The following is a 24491-nucleotide window of genomic DNA, read 5'->3' as shown; positions in this document are numbered from 1 at the left end:
TTGAAGGAATTTTATCGGCTTTTTCAAAACTGTATATTATCTAAAAGTAATCCATTCGCCGCATGGTCGTGATTGCTTTTGTCTTCGAAAGCAAACTCCTATATCCGGCTTTATGCTGCCTAATTCTGGACAGCTTGACAGGGTTAAAGCAGCTATGTCCCCCTTGTCCCCGTTCAGCATGAATGTGTCTTATCCTGTTATGTTGCCTCGGGCCGGGCTTGCCCACTTATTCGCTCCAATGTGGCCCAATTACTGCTTCTCTCCTCCAAAAACAGGAATTCCTGGACTCTTATCTCATTGATCTGCTTTACCGTCACAGCGACCAACTTCCAGTATTTTGGGAATGCTGATGAGCTGCCTGCAGACATGCTGACTCTAAAAATAGAAGTTTACGTGGACTGTTGTAAATGAGCAGGCCATGCCTAAGTTCTGAGTTATACTTTGTTTTTTGTCTGTGCATTAGGATAAATATAATTATACCTACTTACCTAATAATTATGTGTACATTATATTATATCCAGATTTATTGGGAAAGAGTATTAGTTATTTTTTGTTGTTATAATCATTATAATTATTACATTTACCCTGATTGTTATATTCAATGCCAAAGTAATCATATAAGTCATATATAAAATAAACAGAATAAATAAAAGAACTTCATACACCAGGCGTCTACCTGCTCTTATACAATAACTTTTATTTATTTTACTTTACAAAGAGGTCTCCACCAAACTCTTGGTTACTGTATTCAAATACAAACAATCTGTGTATAGTCTATTCAGACAGTGTGCTAAAACTCAGACAGGGGAGGTCACAAAGTACCAATAGCAATATAATTTCTGACACAAAGCATTTGGATTAACACAAATATATGGTCAGCAATGGCAATGATTAAAATGTGCATTAAAACCAGTCATGTGAGTCTCAATTGTCTTTTTTGGGGGGGGTCAGAGCAGAGGGCCACTTTTTGACACCATAGCTATCTGCAGGGAGTGATGTCATCACTGACTCATACAGGCTGTTGACATAGTCTCCTCGCCAGCCTAGGATGACGCTGACATAATGGCATGACCTGTGGTGAGGATGTATGCTGGAATGAGGGGGGAGACAGTGAAATATGTTGCTGCTGTAGGCGCACACACACACACACACACACACACACACACACACACACACACACACACACGCCTGATTGGCATGTCCTTTTGGAATGCGGTTCTGTGGTGGCAGGGATGGGTCACATTGGGAGTTATTCTAAGTGTAGGCCATGATGATTACTCTACCAGGGGTCTGTCTGTTGAACTCTTCATTTAGAAGCCTTTGAAAGGCAGCTGACTTCCCCCTGTGTTCTCCTTGTATGACACTGCTAAACTCATAGGCAAGGCTTAGGTGTGAGGATAGGAGAGGTGGGAGAAAGTCATGGTTTTGCACATCATTGGCACTCAGGTCAAGTCCCAATTCAGTTAGGCAAGTCAAGTCACAAGTCTTGAACTTTGAGTTCTGAATCCTTAAAAATGTATTCTTCCAAAAATAATAATGGGTGTAGTCAATTTCCACCAATCAAGATTTTTCTCAAATTAGTGTTTATCCAAATCAATTATAATGTGACCAAAACCAACATAGATTGTAACATGAAATGTAGGTAATTAACTGTTATCTTTGGTATATTCCTAATTCCAAAGTGGCTCTGCTGATCAACTCTGTCATTCAAAGGTCCAATGGTCACTGGTGTCAAAGTCAAAGTCAAGTTGCAAGTCATGTTTACGCTGCTCCAAGTCCGAGTCTTAAGTCATACAACTAGAGTCTACAAACTGGAGAATGACATAATGGCATGAATGTAAAGCTCCTGGCTTGGCACTGAATATCAAATGTCAGCTGGCATTGAATGCAGTGTTTCGACAGACTGCAAGCTTCTGTTCCGTCTCACAAACAGGCAGGTGCAAAGTTACAAAGGCAAACACTGCTCTCTAGTGGGGATACAGTTTTCAAACGTTTAAACAAAGGGGCATTAAGAAGTTCGGCACTCACAAAATTACAATCACCAAAGGAAAAACAAGTGATGAAATAAAGCACTTTTTGTGAAAATCTACAGATGTGTCAACCATAAATTAATATAACATCATTGTAGTAGCGGTGTGGTGTACAACTGGAAAAACTGAAATCATACAATGGGGGGCCGAGTGTTGACAAAGCCTCTAAGTGATCTAACTGGATCAAATCTCATTAGGTATCCCCAACAGAGGGGAGTGTAATACTGATCGCTGCATACAACAGCGCTTGATGGTGGAACTAATACCACATTTGGTAATATGACAAGCCTGTTTTCTAAAAAAAAAATCATCTGATCAGAGCCAGTTACAACAACATCAGAATCAGGATCAGTTTAATTGTGATGTGCCATATATGTTCAGGAATATATGATAAATTGCCAGGTACATGCATAGCACTCGGTGATGAAAGTGATTCTAATTCTGGTTTGCAACAAAAGGTTTGGCAGATCAGTTAAGATGATGACGATCACACATCTATAGACCAGCGTCATCAGGACGAGTGTGAGCAAACCATCTCAGATTACTGTTTATCAGTGAGCGTCCTCTTATACATTCCATATACTGTACGCTTACATAGCTGTGAGGAGGCACAGGGGGCATCCTCTCCTCTCCTCAGAGATTCTGTTATATTACTCAGTCTTTCGTCTTCACGGCCCAGACAGAATCTCTCCACGCAGCATGTGACCTGCCCGAGGATAAAGTCTCAATCTCAGCAGAATCTCTTTCCTTTGCTGATGGGAGTCGAGCAGAAATCACACAAAATGAGTGGTGGGGAATTAAAACCTCAGAAGTAATGGGTTACTGTACTGTGTACTGTATTTGGTTTGGGTAGCGAGGTGGAGGGGAGAAGCGTATATATTCCTGGCTGTCGGTCAAAAAAATAAAAAAAGCTCCTGAAGTCTGAGCCCCTGTCGGCCAGGTAACCCAAAACCTGGAGTGGGGAGTCAGCGTGGGATATGGGGAGAGGAACAATGTGGCTCTTTGTGTAAGCCGGGCAGAGAAAACAAACCGTTTCCCCTGGAAAGAGATCATGTTCAGGCTCCATCTGAGAAGACCACACAAGGCTGATCAGAGCCCTGTCTGCTGTGTGGAGTAAGGCGAGGAGGAGGAGGAGGAGGAGGAGGAGGAGGAGTGCATCTGGGCAACAAACACACACACACACACACACACACACATACACACGCGCAGGCACACAAACGTGCACACACGTTAGAGCCGATGTCAGACAGGGAGATTCTCCATGTCACCCACTCACTGAGCACAACTTTACACACTGGCCAGCTCTGCTCTGCTCTTTGGTCCAGGACGAAATGTGTGACTGTGTTGTGTTCTTCCCGCACGTTGGCTTGTAATAATATGGCCATCTGGACTGCTTCCTAGGTTGGCACCCTGCTGGGCTGCAGGCAGAATGACACTCTGGTGGGGCTGACAGGCTTGAGGAACGGGACGAAGGGTGTTAGCGCTGGTGTTGTCCACAAGAGGGCGTGGCACTGAATCTGGCACCACCATACAGTGTATAACAGGGTGTCCCTTCATTAGTTGGAGGAGGGAGGGAGGGAGGGGGAGAGAGAGAGACAGAGACAGACAGGGTGGTGAGACCTTACAGATTCTGGACTGAGTCATTCCCATTTATGCCACATTTTACATCAAGCCCCGCCTAATCCGTCCATTCCACATAAACACTGAGAGCGAGGCTTTCAGACATGTTGACACTCAGATAACTGTCGCAGAGGGCACAATCAAACAGGGAACATCTGGCCTCTTTCTCACTCACACACTCAAACAGTCATCTAAACACACATATTCTACATAAACACACACACACACACACATGTAAGGGCCAAACCAGGGTTCGGTACTCCCTCTGTCCCATTGCGTTTTAGTTTCAAACGCTCAGCGAATACCCATGTGGTAGGATCGGATTACACGGGGCTATAAAATATCCCAAATAAAGGCAAGGAAAACTGAGATGAAAAAACAGGCTATTTCCTGAGGTGAAATACTCCAGTTGGCTGCTAATTCTGTCGGAAAGGGAGCTTTTTTTTAAAAAGACGTTTAGCGGCAGAGACAATAGAACAGGACAGCAGTGTTCACCTCAGAGCAGAGAGGTGGCAAGCTTAAGTCATTCATATAAGCCAACAAGCTCCTGTTACACAGAGCGGCAGGGCCATAAATCCACCCTGCACAACACAAGCAGCATGCTGTGATTTCATATGTATCGGTTACTAAGGGAACGGAGAAAACCACAACAAATGACAAAGAGTAAAGTGGGAACTCATTTAGTGAAAGGGAATCTTGTTATGCTTTGGCAGATAACGTTTTGGAGTATAAGATAACCGCTCATATGGTGCTTTCTGCATCAACACCCATTATTTTTAAACACAAATCTTAATGTGACCTTTGCCCTTTGGAGGCTTGCTGGGAAAAACCAGAGACAAAAGCAGGCCAGTGGAAATCCGAACCGTCTCTTCGGTATCAGCGGATTGATCTCAGCACGTACAGTAAAAATGGTAACATGATCTTGTTATAGCCAGATACCAGCGGGTGAAGTTGATGGGTGGTGTTACGGGCATGTGGATGACCAATCAGGCAAGTGAAATCAAGAGGCCACTTTGACTGGTCCAAAGTAAGAAGGCTTTTCTGTTCCATTCTAACAACATCTGGTTGGCAGGGGACAGCGGCGGTGAGAGAAGAGAAGGAAAAGGAAGGAAGGAGAGAAGAGAGGACAGAACTGAACTCCTACATGGGAGTGAGGAGTTGAAGCCAGAATAGGGTGTCATTATGACATGTGTAACTGGATCACCCTGGATCTGCCCTTGTGTTTTCTGATGAAGGCCCAGAGCTCTATCACTGAGGGCTGGCTCTCATATTCACAGCGCCTTGTAGTCTGCCTGACAATCACCTCCGTCTCTACACGGCAACCTCAAACCGACGTCTGCGCTGCCTCATACTGTAAGAAAGCAAAGATTTTGACTTGGGGTGCGACACTCTGTCAACCTCGCTCGATCCTTCTCCTACTTTCTCTCCGTCATTCCAAATGACTACCAATAATAGCTGATTTGAGGAAAACATACAAATCTCTTCGTCGCGCTCTTACAAACACACTTGTCTGATAGAACAGGCTGCCATGCAACAAACAAAGCACTGCGACTGTGGTGAAAAGATCTCCTTTCAAAGTGACTCTCACTGTCTGTGCCCTCCACCTCCTTTCCCTGTTGTAACCTTAGAGCCCTGAGGAGTGCCAGGTTACTGGGATTCTCTGTCTTTGGCGCCATGCTGTTTGGTGACCACGCGCACACTGTGTGACCTGTGATTAAGCTCGCCCTGCATAAACAGTACCAAAAAGAGTGCGCCTGTATTTACAAAGCCAAAAGAAATTACCTTGATGGTGCAAATCCATCTCATGTGGTGATTGGGCAAGCCGCAATAAATGCTAGGAATTTAACCATTTCCTGCAGATGAATAAGACCTACTAGTTTTTTTTCTCTTCTCATGAATAACTCAATGATAACATACCTCCATCCTCTATTTATTCTGATCACGGATACGCAGGCACCGCCTCTTCAGAGCTGGCTCCATGTCTCCAGCACTAGGCAGATTAGGAGGGCTACGGAGGCTACCCTTGTCCCTGAGTTTGGGCAAGAGCAGCGGGGTGGTGGTCGCCCCTGTCTTAGGTGCTGTGGGCAGGGCATAGGCATGGTCCTCATCAGGAACATGGGGGTCTTCTCCTACCTCTCCGACGACAGCTAAAGGCTCCTCTGTCTCGCCGACTGGGCCTTCAACCTGAACTGGGCCAACCACAGAACACTTGTTCTCTTTGATAGCCTCCAGCTCGCTGAGCGGAGGGTCAGGGGGTGGTGCTGCTCTCTGTGGTAGGGAGAAGTCTGCGCTGGGAGGCGTAGATGATGGGGACATCCCATTGGGCCCATGGTCATGTGATTTCATGGCAGAAGGTGTGGCATCATATAGATGGCTGCCCACTCTGGGGCTAGTTGGGGTGTGTGACGAAGGGGCGTTGTTGTCCTGGTGATGGTAGACAATGTCTTGTGAGGGGGATTGTGGTAGGGAAGGTGTGGGTCTGATAATGTCATGAAGGCCTAATCTGGTACCCTGCCCAGTTCCTGACTCCCCAAGCCCTGATAAGTCGACCACACCATTGGTGCTGGGCTCCAGCTTCACTTGTGTCCTTTGAAGAACCCTCTGGATGACCTGTCTTTCTGACTGCTGCTGCTTATAGTCTGTTAGACCCTCTGAACTTGGAGGTGAGAAGGGGATTTCATTGAGTTGTGTACTAGGGGAGGATGTTCCACTGTGGGGTGTGGATGCTGGGGAAGGGAATGGTCTCTCAGATTTAACCCAATCTGTGTCCCTTGTGTTAGTGTCACTGGGTGAGAGGAGACCCTGAGTAAAGGTTTTGGCCAATATGCTTGCTACAAGTCTTCTGTCCACTTCAGTGATCCCTGGAGAGAGTGGCCTAGTAGCCCTGGATCTACCCCTGTCTGCTCCCTCTGGCACAGGCTGGATTACTCCACTGTGACTCTGGGTTTCTTGGGTTGATTTAGCAGGGATTGGAATTGGGATAGGAATAGGTATGGGGACAGGGAGAGGAACGATGATGGGATAAGGCACCAGAACAGTGGGCTGGGGGAGAAGGGGGCTAAAGGAAGGAATACCAAAGTTCATCATAGGAGGCATTGGGACAGGACCTCTGGGCATCATGTTCAGAGGAGGGGAGTGCAAGCCAGGGAAGTAGGCCCCAGGGAAAGGATGCATCATTCCGGGGGGATTCATGGAAGAGGAGGTGGGGGGCTGTAGGTGGGGAGAGTGGGGAGGCCTGTGAATGGGGCTAGAAGGAGGGCCTGGGTGTCTGTGAGGATTGGCAAGAGGGCTTTTCAGGCCCTGGGCATGAAGAGGTGGTCTAATGAACGGCATGGGCATTTGATGCATGGGCTGGTGCTCCAGAGAGGAACGTGGAGGGGGAGGCAGAGGGCTAGGGTGGGGCGACATCTCCAAATGTGGAGGAGGGTGGATGGACCTTTCCAGTGTCCTCAGCCCTGAGACAGGGACCTTGGAGGAGGATGAAGAAGCCTCTGAGGGAGATATGGAGGTGGATGCTGCTGATCCATGAATGGGTGTAGGTCCTTTAGGGGATAGGGTTCTATGACGGGCTTCCCCTGAACTGTTGCTACTGTTCCAAGACTCCGGAGTGAGTAGCTTTTGCCCCGATACACCGCTCTCCCCCCTCCCGTCCTGGCTGGTTCTGCCTGGGCTGGAGCTGGAGCTGGTGAGAGCTGCACGGGCCTCTCGGTAGAAGACATCCATCTTGTACTGATTCAGACACTTGGTGCTGCAGAATTGGAGCCTCTCCTCACCAGAGCCAAAGTCCAGGTATTCTTTAGTGTGACGGACATGCTTGCACCAGTCACATACCTGTGGCACAGGGGAGAGAGACTGTGGGGGGTCATTGAAGTGAAAGATCTCACGGGAAAGCTTATAAATGTTCAAGTAATGGTAGATAAACACATTCCACCACAATATTTAAAGGTCAGAAGAATGCAGTAACAGCCACTTAATCTGATGATATGATTACCAATGATACACTGATTGTGTGCTCTTACTCGCATGTTGCTGTTTATCTTCAACACCAGCCTGGATGAGTCATCGGTATGGGGGTGCTGTGGGGACCTCTCCCCATGAAGGTCTTCATCTCTGGCCTGACAGAGGAAAACCACAGTGACAAACATGATAAAAACTGCTCTGAAACAGCTGGTCAGATCTGATTACACCCTACTCGTGATGGATCAATCCCCCAATTAATGATGATCTAACAACAGTTGCTTTCAATCAAATCAGACCAGGTCTTATATAACAAAAACAAAATGAGCTTAAATGTTTTGCATTGTCATTAAGGTTGGAGACAGTAAAACAAAGAGAAATCACTATGTTGTGAAATAGATATGATATCTACAACTGGGCAGGGAGATAATGTAGATGATGTATTGTCATATTGGTAATGGTCTTGCCAGTATTCATTTCGGAAATTCCTCTTGATTTATGTAAGCTGATCTTTGGTGGATCTGAGTGCTCCCCCATCTCTGTGACCCATTGAGTCGTGTTGAGTTACGAAACATGAGGCAGCTGAAGGTAAGGTATGCACTGAAAGTGGACACCTCGCCCCAGGCCTCCTGGCCTTCCTCTCAGACAAGCAAGGACAAGCCAACAGCAATGCTTTCCTCTACGCCTCTGAAAAACTAGAGGGCTTGTTGCAAGCAGCCTGTTCAGCCCTCTTTTTGTCTCTGTTGTCGTGTGAATACACCAAGCACAGTATAAACAACAGCGAGGGTGAAAGATGATATCTGTGCTCATCACCTTGTACCTCTAAAGAGGGGATCTTCGTGCCGTAATGGAAGGTGAAAAATCACAGTAATGTGCATCAGAGTAGTTCTCCATAGTTGTTGTTCCCTGTCCTCCAGACCAAAGCCACTTAATGGCTGAGTCCTCCTCCATTAACGTGAATGTGATACTATGTGTCCTCTACTTTGACCTCCCACCCACCATTCCTATGCTAGCTTTATAACCCCAAACTTCAATGGGTTCTGAAGGTCTGTTAGTAATTCCTGTCTTCTGTTTATGCATGATGGACATCTGGCACATGTGTGCAAGTATATGTGTGTGTTGGTGAAATGTGTAAATGTACTTTTTTTTGGTGGCCCTGTAAAATCTGGCCACAGACTAAAGATGAAATTAAGCCTATACTAAATATGTCTCATTTATCGTTATGCTTCTTAACATGCAAAGTAAAATAAAATAAAATAAAATAAAATAAAATAAAATAAAATAAAATAAAATAAAATAAAATAAAATAAAATAAATTAAATTAAATTAAATTAAATTAAAATAAAATAAAATAAAATAAAATAAAATAATTCCAATATCAACATGAACAACTGAAGCCTGTAAATGTGTAACTGTGTTTTAACTGTTAACTCTGCTTTAAATTCTGCATGACTCCTTGACATTAGCTTCTCGGGTGGTTTGATGTACCTGATGGGGCGGGGGAAGAATTCTTTTAACATATATGGACCTAATCAAACTGGCCTACCCCCACCGTGAAAAGACGGCACATTAGCCAGAACTAGAGCAGACAGAACTTGCCCAAAGGGAAACAACCCTCCCGTAACATCCTGCCCCTGATATTTCACCCCCTTCACCCCAGCCCTACCCATTACCCTAACCCCAGCCTCCCCTGACCCTCCTTCCTGCTGCCCAGCTCCTTAACATAGTGTTTCTGGGAAGGTTGGAGGCGATTGGTGATCGTTGTATTGACATATATAAATGTACATACACACACACTCTCCAACTATAATAGTATCTAAGTAAGATAACTGAGTGGAGGGTCTTTGCATTTTTCTTAGGATAATTGCACCTTCTTCTTAAATACTGACCTTGTTGCGTTTGAAGTAGGCCCGTCTGCAGGCAGCGAAGCACTTCTCACTGCAGAAACTCTTGAGCTCTGCACCCATACACAGCGAGTAACGCTTGACGCCTTCCTTCTGGCACCACACACACACTATCTGCACATTCTGTACATCTTCCACTGCAGGGGGGAGAAAGACAGAGGAAAGGTGAGGGTTGCAGTCAGCAAAGGTGAAAAGGTCAAAGGAATCACTTAAGGTATCATTACCCAGCTGTGGTGCAAAAGCCTTATTCTGAATAGCTTTGTGAGACAGTTGTGGTCAGGAGATCTTTTAAGGCCACTGAGTGAGACTGGTGTTGATAATAGAGGATTTAAAGTGACATAAAATGCCATCTGACATATTAGCGATACCCAGCTCCCTGTATATGCGAACAGCTGTCAGATTTTAGCTGACTGAAAGTGTATCTCTTCCATTTGGACAGAAGTCAACAGAAAGGAATACCTGTTCTGTTGTTATGTCACCATAATTTACAGCAACTCAAACTAACTCTGCTTCTCAAGTGTCATTTAAATGAGACGTTAAAGTTCTATTATCATCATCATAGTTTCTATTTCTTTGGGTCAGTATGTTATTAGGTTAAGATGAATGTTGTCTCAGCCTGTTCAGCCCCTCTGGTGATCTACAGTATCTGCACATACCTTTGACACATTAGCTTAATGGAACTACGTAATGGCACCAAAGAACTGGAATGTGAAGAAGGTTCTACAGGTTCTAGGACTACCTATGCCTATGAGCAAGTTACTGAACCCCTGCCTGCTCCATCCACAGCAGCTTGACCTTGCACTTTGGCCATTTTGCTATAAGAATGTGGTACAAGTGAGCGGTACAAGAGATGATATGTGCCAATGTTATCATAATAATGTCTATTATTTGCAAAATCGATACCCAGGTGGCAGTTTAGTCTACCTGCAGATGGTTTGATGAGGGGGACAATGACAGGAGCACTCTTGTGCTCCTTGGGGCTGGTCAGGGATGAACTTGTTGAGGAAGAGGAGGGTGAGGAAGAGGAGACGCTGGAGGACTCTCTCTCTCCACTCTTCATTGCCAAGACTGAGTGACTGACTTTGGTGTCCGCACATTTGGGTTTTGGCAACGAGTTTTCTGGAAGACATAAAGGTATCATCATGACACAGATTTGGATTTTTCATGGAAATATGATACTATAACTCCACAGAATGTCTACTGGATACTGTAATAACTGTTGTACCTGTAACAATGCCTCATACAGAGTTTGAGTACAGACATGTGAAGAAACCATAGCTGTATGATAATGAATGAAACCCGAGAGGAATCGGCTAAGTTGCAGCTACAGGAGAGTACGTCTGGCAAATCTGTGCGGCAGTGACTCAATGTCTGCGCTCAACCTGCAGAACCTGTTAGGTGGTCGTGTGTTTCAGACGACGACGACAGACACCTGCCCTCACCTTTGAGCACAGACACATGCTGACGGCGTTCTCTGTAGTTTCGAATCTCGCCGGCCTCAGAGTCTCTGAGCTCGACCTTGTCGTAGCCGTACCAGCCCAGCAGCTCGTTCATAGTGCTCTCTGCGAACGTCTGGATGAGGAAAGGAGGAAAAGAAATCACTGATTAACATTCTATGTAAAGGGATACGGTAACTGAGCCACAGGCTGCCTGCAAATGGGAAATTCTGACCTTACATCTTGGGGTTGTTAGTGGAACTTTTTATCCCATGTTAAACATAATCAGACCTTCCTACTCTGAATCAATGCATGGGCTTCATTCTCAGCCCGGGCCGAGCCGGGGAAATGAATACGAGCACAGTGGAGTACAGAATGACGATTTTTTCCATGATGTATTCAAGTTGTTTACTCTTGCTAAATCTGAGACGGAAAGGTTTAAAACCTAACACCAGTGTGAAATCTATGAATCATCCTTTGTTTATCTCTTTTAATTGGAAAAAAGAGGGAGAAAAGAAAACTGTTCTCCGCAGATGGGATGTGTGGTCCCTTTTTTTTTATTACGACCAGATGAAAAAAAAAAAAAAAAAGCCCCACAAAGGTCTCTCTCTCTTTATCCACCCACCTCTCTTCTGTGGCTTTTTGGGAGAACCGGATTGGAGGAGAAACCCGATCCGGAACGGGCAGAAATCAGAGCGGGACACCCTACACCACAGCGAGGTCCCACGGTTCTCGGAAATGCCCCGCTCCTCTCTCTCTCTCCCTCTCTCTCTCTCCTGCTCCCTCCAATGTCCAACTCTCTCTCTCTCTCTCTGTCCCTCGCTAGTCTTCCCTGTCCCTCCCCTCGCCTGACTTTCTCTCTCTTCTGTCTCCCCACTCTGCCGCCCCACCACCCACACAACCTCCCATCTTCACCATCCTCCCCTCCGCCCCAGCACCTTCCAGCCCCGACACCCGACACGGCTCTGCCTCTCAGGTTTCACCCTTTTCCAGTGCAGCCAGTCTGCCGTGGTGGTGGCGGTGTTGTAGCAGCGCTGTAGTACTGACTGCACATTCTTTCCCCCTGCTTTCCTCACTCCGACCTCTGCTCTGCACTAGGGCCTCAAAGAAATGGATCTCTCCCTTCGCTTGCTCACTTTCTGCTGTGTGTGTGTGTGTGTGTGTGTGTGTGTGTGTGTAGGAGAGAGAGAAAGAGAGAGTGTGTGGGTGAGTGCAAGCAGTGGTATCATATCCAGCTAAATATGCCTAACGATGATTAAAGTTAAATATCCGGTGTCTGGTGCTGTGCTCGGGGTCTGACGTGGAGGGAGTAGGTCCGAATGCGGTGTTGAAACAGATGTATTACTGAGACAACACTGGGCCAGACCTCAGCTGCCCTAGAAAGCTCTTACTGTCTTTTCCCTGTGCCCTTTCATAATTCCACACACTTATTTTAAAAGGTTCACATCGTCAGACTCGGTTACCCTGCTGCGAGTCCTGTTTGGTTCAGGTTGGGTCCCTGTATGTTTCGAATCAAGCACGATTCTGTCAGGGTATCACGCCGTCCCACGCAAGACTTTAATGATTATGTCGAGGAGGAGGGGTCACAACTTTCCTTGAAGTTACAGTGCACAGAGCTCCGTGTCATTTAGCCCTCTTTCTGTTTTCTTATTAGTGAAAGACAGCCATATTTTTTCACCCCTCCCTCCACTTCCCCACAATGTTGTTTTTGTTTCTTTTTGGCAGTTCAGACAAACATCTGCTTTGTGAGAGTGACAAGCCATATCCCAAACCACAGAGAGGGCTGCAGCCAAAGGCAACAAACCGGGGCCGACCCCGAGATTGAGCCCAGGCAGGCTTACATCAAGCGGGGATAGCGTTTCACGTGTTTTGATTAAAATTAGTTAAGTTGTAACACTACACCTCCCCTGGATATCAAACGCTACAATCCAAACCACTTACACAGAAAGAGCACATTTCCTCTCTCACGCAGGCCAGCATCTTTCTCTCTCGCCCTCTCCCCCCCCCTTAAAAAACGGCTTGTCTTTTTAGATTTCTCAGCTCGTGGTTGAAGGTGCCTTGAATATCTGTTACCAACCACACTCACAGGTCTCAAATAGCCCAAATGTCCAAACCCAAACAAAGCAGACAATCCATGTATTGGTTTCCATGTAGTAATAGGCTCATGTCGGTGGGAGGGAATCGTGCCTGTTACTGTGATTTAACTAATTATTGGTTATGCAGCAAGCTTCCTCAAACTTATAGAGATTGTTTTGTTAGAAGTGAAGAGTGACTGTAATTATGTTGTTTATAAGTGATATTTGAACAACTTGGTGTGATGTTTAAAAAAATCTGATAGGGGCAGTTTACTTTTTCCAGTGTAAGGTTGAGGGGAGGCTATTTAAAGGATATACATGTCCTCTCTCTCTCGCTCTCCCCCTCTCGCTCTCTCTCTGGTAAACCCGATGTGGTACACAAGCAAATGTGCGCATTGCAGGAGCGAGGAAGAAGTGACGCACATCTGGATCTCCACTGGACATTACAGTGTACGCGTTCGGCCACAGCTGGCCTGACATGGCGTCACGAGAAGGCAAAGGCCAGATTCTTATCCACTGCTAACATCTGCGGTGTCTAAATCTAACACACACACACACACACCCGCGTCTCTTTGCGGCGATACTTCCTATTAAGATTACGCAGAGAAATTGAAATTACCTTTGTTTTTACTGGTAAAAAAGTGCTTTTTGATTTAAATCAACGCGTCTCAAACTTACTCATAACTTGTCTTCTTATATCGTGGAACCAATATGAATGTGTCCTGGTTGTTTCCCAGCAGAGAAGTAAGTGTGCGCAGTTACTGAAAGATGTTTTACGCGTAAAGAAGTTATGGTGCGTTCACTGACACACCTCAGGAGGAATCCCCCCCCCCTCCACACACGAAAACGACTCAGATCGCCCCCCACCGCCAGCTCACCTTCATCTCCTGGTTGATCTCCCTCTTTACAGGGTGCGCGGGTTTCCTGCTGCGTTTATTTTCCGGTGGTCTCCCTTTCTCCATCTCTGGCATAGTCCTAGTCTGGCTAGATCCGATCCGGGTCGGTGTTTGGTTGTCACCTGGAGAGGTTTTTAGTGGAGTACCGCAGAGAGAAAGCTGTCACTGCCGGTGACAGCGGCTGTCATTCCCGGGCGTCTAAGTCCCTCACCTAGGGCTTCACACCATTGAGTCCAGTGAACATGCGTGCGCTCAGGCTGGAGGCTCAGCAGCCTAACAATCCCCACTCTCTTCCCCCGACAGTGTCAAGCCTCCGCTCACGCTCAACAAACTATTTCCGGTTAGGACTTTTAATGTAGGCGCCTATTGACTAAGCGGTGTAACGTTTACGCCCTCGGAGTAAGAATGACAAAATAGTAATACGATAAGTACCAGCGCATTCAGTGTTCTTTCATGTCAGGCTGACTAAAAAAAGAAGAGTAAAATATTAGCTGTATCTGTTCAAGTAATTATGTGACCAGTGATAACTTTTAAAAGGCAACCCTCCAACAACGATTAAACCCAAACAACTTTGAAAAAAAGTCTAAATTAATTATCTTAAAAAGCTTTGACATTCAAAAAAATCAATAACACGATATTTTAGAAAATCCTTACAAAATGCACTTTGGGAGTTTCTATCAGCACTACTACATACAACACTTTAACCTTCAATTAAACTAATGCAATCATGATATTGGTGGACAAAACTGACTTAAGACTTATTTCCGTGTGTGTCCTGCCAATTTCCTTTTGAAAAGCAATGACGAAACCTGTTGTCTGCTTTTATTGTGAAAGTCACCTACGCCTCACTACCGGTCGTATTTCTACTTTCTCTGCGTTGCTTGACGCCCTTCTCCGTAGCGGGGAGCAGGGAGAAAGGGAGGGCCCTCTGATTTGATGTAACCCAACACCTGGCGCCCACCCCTCCCAAATCTCAACAGATACATTTCACGAGGAATGCGAAGACCGTGTTTTATCTAAGGGGACACAGTACAAACACTGTCTGTATACTCTTGTCTTAAAATAAAGAGATGAAAAGCGCTGTGAGTTAAATGATACCATGGCAGAATGTTTGGGGCTTTCTCCGATGGCATCTGTTTGATCTCTCTCTCTCTCTCTCTCTCTCTCTGTGTGTGTGTGCGCGCGCGCGCGCTACACAAAACCAACACCTGAAATATTAACATTTGGCCAAGGAGCCTCCTTTCCGTAGCTAGGGCCTGAGGGTAGGATTTACATGGGAGTTAAGTGTGTGTGTGGGTGTGTGTGTGCAAAAAAGAGCAGTGGAAGTAAACATTTGTCCCCTGGTTATTCTTGATGGTAAAGGGCAGAGGATTTATGACAGTATAGGGTTTCACGGCCGGTGATGAAAAGATGGACGTGACCTGAAGTCACACAAACAACTGGCAATAAACGTAGAAATGTGTTTTTATGTAATGCAAAACACCATTAGCTCTCAAATGTAGAGTTAACACCTTTAAATATAAAGCAGTTATAAGGATTCACACTATTTCCACTGGTGTGTGAATTGAACGCGGCCTGTGAGCTTTCACTTCATGTCCATGTTCGGAACTTTCACTTAAGTCACCAACCGCCACGCTGAGAGACAGACAGGTAGTCAGTCAGACAGGATAGGAGGGTCTCTCTCTCTCTCTCTCTCTCTCTCTCTCTCTCTCTCTCTCTCTCTCTCTCCTCTCCGGTCTGCTCTGGTTGGAGGAATCCAGGGACCACGCTCGTGTAAACAGAAACCCAATCCAGTGCGCACAGCTTGGGTTTCGCCCCCTCGTAGACCCGCTGATGATACCCGATCCGGTCCAGGCTTTGGGAAAGGAGCTTATCTGATGCCTCACAATGGCCCCCTCTCTCTCCCCTTCTCCATAACAGCGCACATCTGGTGCCTCTGCAGGGAGCGATGTCCCCCTTTCTCCAGGGAGTGAAGGCTCACTATTCCCTCTGAAATCCACTTAGACAAATGGCAGATGACTACAGGCTGTATTTATGAGCCTAACATTACAATCCATAACATCTGGATTGAATCATAACAATTGCCCCGCTTTGTGTATTATTATTTGCATTACTGTCCATGGATACATCATGATTACAGTGAATTTACTCTGCCAGTTAAGAGAGGATGGATGAAATGACCCACACACTGAGATACGCGCCGTCACCACTAGGGGGCGATATCAAGTTGTCTTTGACCTTTGTTGTTAAGCGTCAGATGTTTGCAGATGCATTCTGTTGGTCTGAGGACAGATTTAGTTGTGTTTCTGGAAATTATCCTTAAAGTGAAGCCACATTTAAATTACAAGCAGAAGCTATCTATAACTTTTAATATCTTTTGGTTAACTTTTTATCTATAGTACAGTAGTATAATTTGTTGATTGCTGATAAATATAGAACAAGACCTAGACAATGGATGCCACTATAAAGTAAAAGCCGCCCCTTGAACAAAGTACATTCTACCGACTTTGGACGTTTCATGAGGCAGGATGAGCAGATGTGAGCTTAGGCTGATTTCCATCTTTGGGACCCCGGATGAGTCAAATTAATTAAACTCTAGGTAAAAACAAGTTATTATAGTGATGTGGAAAACTCCTCACTATCCCCCTGTCTCACAATGGCTTAATGACACTGTGTTTTCTTAAACTTAAGAAAATTAAGTATACAATGAGAGGACATACTGATAAGTGTTGGGGGTGAATATTGGAATTTTTATTTTATTTTATTTTATTTTATTTTATTTTATTTTATTTTATTCTATTCTATTCTATTCATTCTATTCTATTCTATTCTATTCTATTCTATTCTATTTTATTTTATTTTATTTTATTTTATTTTATTTTATTCTATTCTATTCTATTCTATTCTATTTTATTTTATTTTATTTTATTTTATTTTATTTTATTTTATTTTATTTTATTTTATTTTATTTTATTTTATTTTATTTTATACAGCGTTTCTAATGCATCCTGTTTCAAAGCAAATCATTCCAGAACACTTTCTTAAGTATGCAGAAGGTCATCAACATTATCTGCAAAGTGGAGACATATAAAGTTGGAGGCTAAAGAGGAGCAGTTAAGGGGAGAAAGGGAACAAATTAGGAGGGAAAAGGGGCAGCTGGCCATGGAAACATCATGTGTCATGTGCTTGAAAGGAATTCATCAAGGCGTGATTACTGTCAAAATGACACTGAGTTTCATGCAGAGGCAGAATGATATCACAGCATGCAGTTTAGCGGCTTGGCTCATTAATGGACCTCACTGTACTGGAAACAATAAGAAGAAAAATGTTTGCTTAACTGTAACAACCAACCAAATCTCTGCTCGACATCTGGAATAAATGTTTATCCAACTGTGTAATCAGGGAATTCAATCAGCGGAATTAAAAGATGGACATTACTGTGTTGGCTGGCCCATCAGTGGGGAGAATCCTGTTTTGCCGAGCAACACACTACAACGGAAATTTGACAAGAACGCAGCATTGACCTGGAGATCTCACCAATTCTCCTGTTGGGCTCATCCACTTTAGGAAGGAGTCCACTGCAGACATGGCAAGCTTGTTTGCCCCCTCCTGTGTACAAACAAATCCTAAATATATAAGAATAAAAGGAAGCGACAGAGAGAGAGGGAGAGAGAGAGAGAGAGAGAGAGAGAGAGAGAGGAAGAGAGTCCAGCTGTGCCACAGGAGCCGTAGCTGAGGGAAGTGAAGACAAATAAAGACTTGATAATACAGTCGTGATCCAGAAAGATTATCTTAAGCCCACAGAGATGTAGTCGATATGAAAGCATAAAATCAATGGGATGGTTGAGATCATCTTCGCTTTTTCCTGATCCTGATGATCCTGCCAACTCATCTGACAGCCATCTGAGGGGAGGAGCCAACTGGGCACACAGTAGATGTGCCAGATCATTGTCAGGGTCAGAGGCAGCATGGCAGACACTGGGCTGGAGGTCTAGGCCCTGGCTTAGAGTTCACCATAGCAGGGTCCACCGTATCCTACTCCCCCCCTTAAAACCTCCTCCACGCTCGTAAGTGGTCTTAAGTCATGGTTGACTGATTGGACAATAGATCTTTCAGCAGGAGGATTCCTTGGTCTCCATGCTGTGTTTATTCGCGATAATAAAACTTAATTTCCATGCAATTCTATTGAAATACTTATCATTTTTCCAAGTCTAATTTTGGGGTTCAGCGACATGCAAAGAGTGTTGCCAGATAAAAAAAACATTCCGTATTGTTTTCAACTTCTTGGAGTGACTTTAGTGTTAAACCTCTATTTTTTACGGTGATAAGAAGTAACCTTTGTGATGTAATAAGTGTCTGCCTCCCTGACTTCTCACATGGCCCCTTTAAGACTTAAAGACATGTTATAGACTTGAGTTACTCTCAAATCATCTGATCTTATATATTACTAGAAGAAAAAAGTTTTCCTTTATTTACAGCAGGCCACTTGTTCTGAAATTCCGATTAAGTCAACCAAACTCTGGGATCTATCAAATTTGAATCAAGTGAACACACACACACCTGATACAGACAGAAGCAGAAAGAGACAGGTGGATATTATGCAGCTCTGTGTAAAGATGGACTTGTTTTGAGTCTTTACTTTCCTCGAGATAAACACTAGGTGTCGCTGCTGTCATATTCACACAATTTACAGACAGTCTAACACTTACATCTGTGTGTCGCATGTGAGTGTATGCACAACAAATAGCGATATAGTACATGTAGAAGCCCAATATGAAGAAGATGATTAGTTATAGAATGCATCATTAAGTGATATAAAAATGTGACGTCAGTATTATTAGTTTTGGTGAGATCCCAGAGGTGATACATTTACGGTGAAGAGGAAACAAGGAGTGCCACTACAGGGAGGAAGACATTTAACCACAAACTATCGTGAAGCCAAACAGCTGATTTGTCAAGAAAAAAGAAGAAATTTTAAAGAAATTGTTCTATTACTTATTTTCCATACATTATTTAGATATCGAATTGTTTGTTTTGAAATTCAGATCCCCGCACATATCACGACATACAGTAAATACACACAATATCGTGATTTCGCGACCCAAAAAAAAGTGAAACGTCATTATTCTATATTCATAATCTGCAATTAATTATTATGATATTATATTATTATATTAAAAGCAGCATTCCCACCCTTCGCACATTGGACAGCCTGTTCTTGTCCTCCGGGCTACGTAGGAGGCGCTGCTGGTATATAAAGCTGCGGTGGCAGTGAACACATCACAGAGCAGCAGCAGAAGCAGCGTCACACATCAGAGCTCCTCCATCTGGCCAAATGTTTGCAAGAATGCCTAAAATGACCATCGTTCATCTTGGAGTGACTGTGTTCGCCTTATGTTTAATAACTCAGGTATGAGAACATTCTCATTCTATTATTTACTGTAGTGTAGTCTATTATTTTATCTATATCTCAGGATTATTTGTTTTATTTATTGATTATAGTGGTTAATAATAGAGGTAGAATGGTCTTTATGAACTCTTTTGTGATGTGTTTGTTAATTACGGTCTGAATGAGGAATGAACCTGATCTGGAATTGTAGGCACACATTGTTTCAAAACCCGGAATAGTTCGCTAGTGCAAAGGTGGAGAGAGAGGCTCAGAATGGTTTGTTCCTGTTGTCAGAGCCCATCCGTTCATTTGCACACACTCTGATTGTGTACTTTATTTAAGTAAGTATCCTAGAAACTAGAGGGGAGAGGAATTCTGAAAATACTTCAAATCATTTTCTAAAAAGATAATTACATATTATATGTAGCAATTATTAATTTTATTTATTTAAAGGAAAGGGAAAACTTTGTAGTAAACTTCCAACTTTTAACACTTACAGGCTAAAATGCCCAGATTTTATTTACCTAAAATGTGTCCCACTGCCTTATACATTATGTCTACAGCTCAGATTGGAGACGTGAAAACCAAATGTCCTCTCAGTTCACTTTTGCAAGCAGCAGTTTTATAACAACACTGATAGGGCTTCATCCTCCTCTTTCTTTCCCTCTTCCTCACTACGAACAGGTGCTCTCTCAGGGAACCACAGAGGGCATGAAAGGCATGGGAAATGGAAATGGAAATGGAACCTCCACTAATGCCACCTCTGCGACCACTGTGGTCCCTACAGCAGCAGGTTTCTCACTGCATGCAGGCATTTTCCCGTTCCTGACCCCCATCATCATGGCAGGCTCACTCCTACATTTCTACTGTTGAAGTTTGGACCCCCACAACCCTCTCTCTGCTGCAACACAGTCCAACCGCATCCCATCCCATCCCATCCCATCTCGCCCAGCCCAGCTCGGCTCCCCTTCACCACACTGAGCAGAGACCACAAGACTAACATGGATGACCTTCGCAATCTACTTTAAATGATAATACAAAAAAAAAAATGTTATTTCAAGATGTGTCTTTCCATGAAGGGGTGTCACCTTTAAATGGAGCTCATCATCAAGGCCCCCCTTCCAGCCCCTCGCATGGAATCAAAAGGAACAGCAGCCCACCCAACTTCCTTTTTGGCTTTAGTTTCATGTAGTCATGCTGCATCACATTTTGGAGATGCTCAGGGCTGCGGTTGCTTTGTCTTAATCGAAATGCGGAACACTTGCGTACACAGAGGTTCTTTTTGTGGTTTCAGTTTCACCTGGGAATTGATATGAAAATGGGGTTATGCAAGTGATGTTTGCAACATAGCATAATGGGAAAATAAGTGAACTGGATGACATTTCAGTTCGCTTTCATAATTTGCATCATCAGTCTTTTTTATTAGACATGTTAAAGATATGTATGTAGCAAACAAGTTGCCACAGGACTTATGTCAGTTTTGCCTTGTGATTTTTAAAGAGTTGTGGTTTTTTTTAAGGAGGGTATGACTGGCACCTTTTCCCTGCCTCTATGGGTTTAGACCCCAATTGACTGTTTATATAAACATATAGGTTTGTAAACATATGATTTATATTTCCCCCATATAGTTTATATTTTGTATTAATGGGACTGTTGTTATGTTTGTTAGTGTGGGAATCAGACAATGAAAGAAATGGCAATGTACAATAAATAATGAAAAATGACAACAGCAATTGTTTCCTCCGTTCTTGTTGTTGTCGGCACGTTAACCACTAATCAACCTCTCCTCTTTTGCTCCAAATCTACTCGGATCTCTTTCCACAGAGCCACCCTGATAGGGCTTGTTAACGGGAACGGTGATTGTTGTAGGAGTCATCATGGAGCTACCAGGCAGTCTAGACAGATAGATGCTGAGCTGGCTACAGCGCCACGTATAGACTCAGCTTCCCCCTAATGCCCATGATCTCCTCTGGATTAGCGCCAGAGCAACATAGGCTGCGGATGTGGAGTACCAGTGGAGATTCTATTGAAGTCCTAACAAGTCATCAATGAATGAAAACATGATTACTGCGGGCAAAAGTGTGCCATGTTTAATAATATACCACTATTTATATCCGTCTGCACTTCAGGGTTGTACTTGCAAATGACATAATGCAAATAAGGCACAGCTAGCCTGAAGGGAACATTTTGATGACTTAATATGGTTGATCTACACTGTCTAGTCTTGTTTAAAGTCCCAAATAACATGGGAACATATTTATATATCCTTATGTTATATGGATATTAGAATGAACACAATATGTACAAAATCTATAGAATTTGTCAGTAATAAGGGAAGTGTATTATTACAATATGATGTTTCAAAATGGACGGCCTTTGGAAGAAAAAGAAATTGTGTCATATGTAATGTAATCATAAGATAATCCAAAACATCCCTATGAACATTGTATCTCAGTCAGAATGTGCAGCTGCAGCTCAGAAGTGCCTCAGCACCAGTAAAGCCAGCAGCATGACTCATTAGTCCGGCCTATTGTCTCCCAATCCTTTCTGCTGTATTAACCCCACCCTGCACTGCTCTATCTCCCCACCATTTCCCCTCCCTCCTAACATCCCATTTCGAGATCAATCCATTTAGTATCCTCCCTGGCTTTCGTTGGTTGATGGGCTGCACAAATGGAAAACAAATAAAAAAGGCTTTTTCCTCTTAAATGGAATCTCAGATTCAGGGCAACAAACTTGAAACACACTTGAAAAAACACACTGATGGACAGGATTGGCGGCCTCTTTGTGTGGAGGTTGAGTGATCCCCCCGTGTCTGTTTGGTTTCCTCCAAGTGCTCCAGTTTCCTCTCAACTCTAAAGATGTAAAGGAGAAGCCCAAATAATACATTCAGCAACTCAAAACATTCAATGCCAACAAAAACTAAAATCTATATCAAATCCCTTTATAGAAATATAGTGGCTCCAAGTTTCTTTATTAGATTTCTGTATTGTCCCACTGTTTCTGAATCCCAGTGCTTTGTGTTATAATGCCAGGTAGTATTCTCGGTATATAGAGCACCAAAGCTAAAAGCAGTCTTTCCTGCATCACTGCTATCCTGAAGAATCTGGAGCACCAAGCATCCTGAGAGCTCTGATAACGTCTCCATTCCTCCAACTCTCTGTTTAATAGGAAATGTGGGTTAGAATTGACATCTTAATGAATGTGTGTCATTAGAAGTACAGATACTGTCCTATAAAAACAGTGGAGAATCCCACTTTAGGAACACATACTATGCTCTCTATGATATACAGTAAATGACAAAACAGGTTCTAAACACATTATTCAGAATGTCATGGCCTGTAGTAATGAAACGCCTATTAAAAGCAGTAACCTGTCTTCTGTTGACCACATACTAAATGTGGATTATGAAGCTTCAGCTGCCTATCATTATATCTAATCATTACTTCCCTTTTCTTTCCCTTCACTTGTATTTTAAATTGTACAATGTCCCTGTTGTCACCTCTTGTCGCAGACCTTTAGTCTTTTCTAAATTATTCAAGTGTACTTGCAGGGACAAACACAAAGTGAAAGTGAGGCTATCACACACTCAGCATTTGTGAATAGGCAGGATGGGGTGTATTGATTATCACTCTGTGAACACAGATAAAGCGTTGTGTGTGCATGACTGTGCATTTTAGCAATTGTCTAAACTAGCATAATTCTACAGTATGTTAGTCTAAAAGCCAAAACAAGAGGTCCGTTCAGTTCAAAAATAACAGTTTGGTTTAGTTGTTGACTGTACATAGCTTTAACTTCCCCCAAAGGGCATTTTAGGATTGTGAATAATCTATTACACACCCAAGAAGACAATCACATGGCTCTGTGTCACACCTGTCCAGTCATGAGTCTGTTGCCTAGCATCTGGCAAGCTCTTTGTGCTGGTTAATACATACACATGAGCTCATCAACACAAAGACAGCATTTGGTCCCAATTACAAATATTGGGGACATACAATGGCAAAAGGATTGTGTATTTTTCTTTCTGCATAGACATCTTTAAATTAAGATTTGGACAAGATACAAGCATTATGTGATGTAGAATTGCGTGTTGTTTATCATTTCTTGGGTCCAGCAGCCATGCATCATTTCCATTTCTCCCTTCTCCACCCACGCTAAATCAATTAAACCAGGTGTGCTGATTTGATCAAGAAGTGGATTGCGTTCATGGAAGGAGAGCATTGAGGAAGCATAACAGAAGCCACCAAGTGTTCGGTGCAAGATAAGCAATGCACACCAACATCAAAAACAAAGCAGCCGGGATCATTTTCATGTTGTTGACTTTACAATAGAAAGCAATATTATAACAATATTTTCTTTAAAAACTCTCTATGTAAAGTGCTTTGAGATAACGTTTGCTGTGATTTTGTGCTACATAAATAAAGTTGACTTGAATTTAATTCAATTAATATGATAAATTCTACTTTTTGAATACCTACCTACCTACCTACCTATCTATCTATCTATCTATCTATCTATCTATCTATCTATCTATCTATCTATCTATCTATCTATCTATCTATCTATTGCTGTCCAGTGGATCTTGGACAAGTTTGTTGACATGCAACAAGAAAGATTCCACTGGGAGAGGTTTCATGGCGGAGTGTTGTGCAAAAACGTCTCAGTCATTCAAATCACGCTCTCTTCCTGGAGAAGATTTGTTTGTTAATGTCCAACCCGTCATAAACAAAATGTGTCATCTTGGTTTCCCTGTCTGTTCAACCAAGAATGCCAAGGATCAAGGCCATTTACACAAATTTACATCTTTCAAATGTCCCTGTCTCGTATTTGCAAGATTTCCACTTCAAGAGTGTGCTCTTCCTCCACAATTCACCCCCTACTGCCAGAGGAACAATTAATTCAAACTGGAATCTAGCTCTTATATCATCAGCCCACACAAAGTTAATTATCTACATAATACTATTATATCAGAAATAGTGGTCGTGGAAAGCAAAGCTGTCTTCATTTACTGTTCAAAAAGTCATTGTGAAGATGAATTAGGTATTTTACTGTGTACCCACATATGAATCATCTAGAATGAGAATGCCTCTTATACACACACATATACATACATAGCATACATACACAAACTTTCATGCAGATTATCACCCGTATATGTACATATATGCATAAATAAATAATCAT

The 24491-nt window shown here is 43.4% G+C and overlaps 1 protein-coding gene and 1 long non-coding RNA gene across 3 annotated transcripts; one reads left to right on the top strand and one right to left on the bottom strand.

Annotated features, from left to right (window-relative positions):
* Nucleotides 1-947: 947 nt before the first annotated feature.
* LOC143012308 (sine oculis-binding protein homolog) lies at nucleotides 948-14220 on the bottom strand. Of its 2 annotated transcripts, none has more exons than XM_076165383.1 (7): nucleotides 13901-14220; nucleotides 10954-11083; nucleotides 10436-10630; nucleotides 9497-9648; nucleotides 7670-7765; nucleotides 5568-7502; nucleotides 948-3581 (listed from the first exon to the last, which is right to left on the bottom strand). In XM_076165383.1, the coding sequence occupies exons 1-6, from the start codon at nucleotides 13991-13993 to the stop codon at nucleotides 5577-5579; spliced, it is 2592 nt and encodes an 863-aa protein (XP_076021498.1). In that variant the 5' UTR covers nucleotides 13994-14220; the 3' UTR covers nucleotides 948-3581; nucleotides 5568-5576. The 2 variants fall into 2 exon arrangements, with proteins under 2 accessions (XP_076021498.1, XP_076021499.1); XM_076165384.1 differs by having other exon boundaries at nucleotides 5568-7481.
* A 4986-nt stretch (nucleotides 14221-19206) lies between these two features.
* On the top strand, nucleotides 19207-21036 carry LOC143012236 (uncharacterized). The gene is made up of 2 exons (XR_012965030.1): nucleotides 19207-19328; nucleotides 19992-21036. It is a non-coding gene; the product is annotated as an uncharacterized LOC143012236 (long non-coding RNA).
* The last annotated feature ends 3455 nt before the right edge of the window (nucleotides 21037-24491 follow it).

The sequence above is a fragment of the Genypterus blacodes genome, unplaced genomic scaffold (assembly GCF_046128005.1).
Source record: "Genypterus blacodes isolate CSIRO-AG114 ecotype Tasmania unplaced genomic scaffold, CSIRO-AGI_Gbla_v1 ptg000143l_1, whole genome shotgun sequence".
In the NCBI taxonomy this organism is placed as follows: Eukaryota; Metazoa; Chordata; class Actinopteri; order Ophidiiformes; family Ophidiidae; genus Genypterus; species Genypterus blacodes.
This window is presented reverse-complemented; position numbering and strand designations above follow the sequence as displayed.

Coding starts and splice junctions, on each gene's coding strand:
- LOC143012308 (XM_076165383.1), bottom strand. CDS start 13,993: ATGCCAGAGATGGAGAAAGGGAGACCACCGGAAAATAAACGCAGCAGG. Junction 11,084..13,900: donor AGATCAACCAGGAGATGAAG/GTGAGCTGGCGG, acceptor TTCCTCATCCAG/ACGTTCGCAGAGAGCACTAT. Junction 9,649..10,435: donor CCTCATCAAACCATCTGCAG/GTAGACTAAACT, acceptor TCCCCCCTGCAG/TGGAAGATGTACAGAATGTG.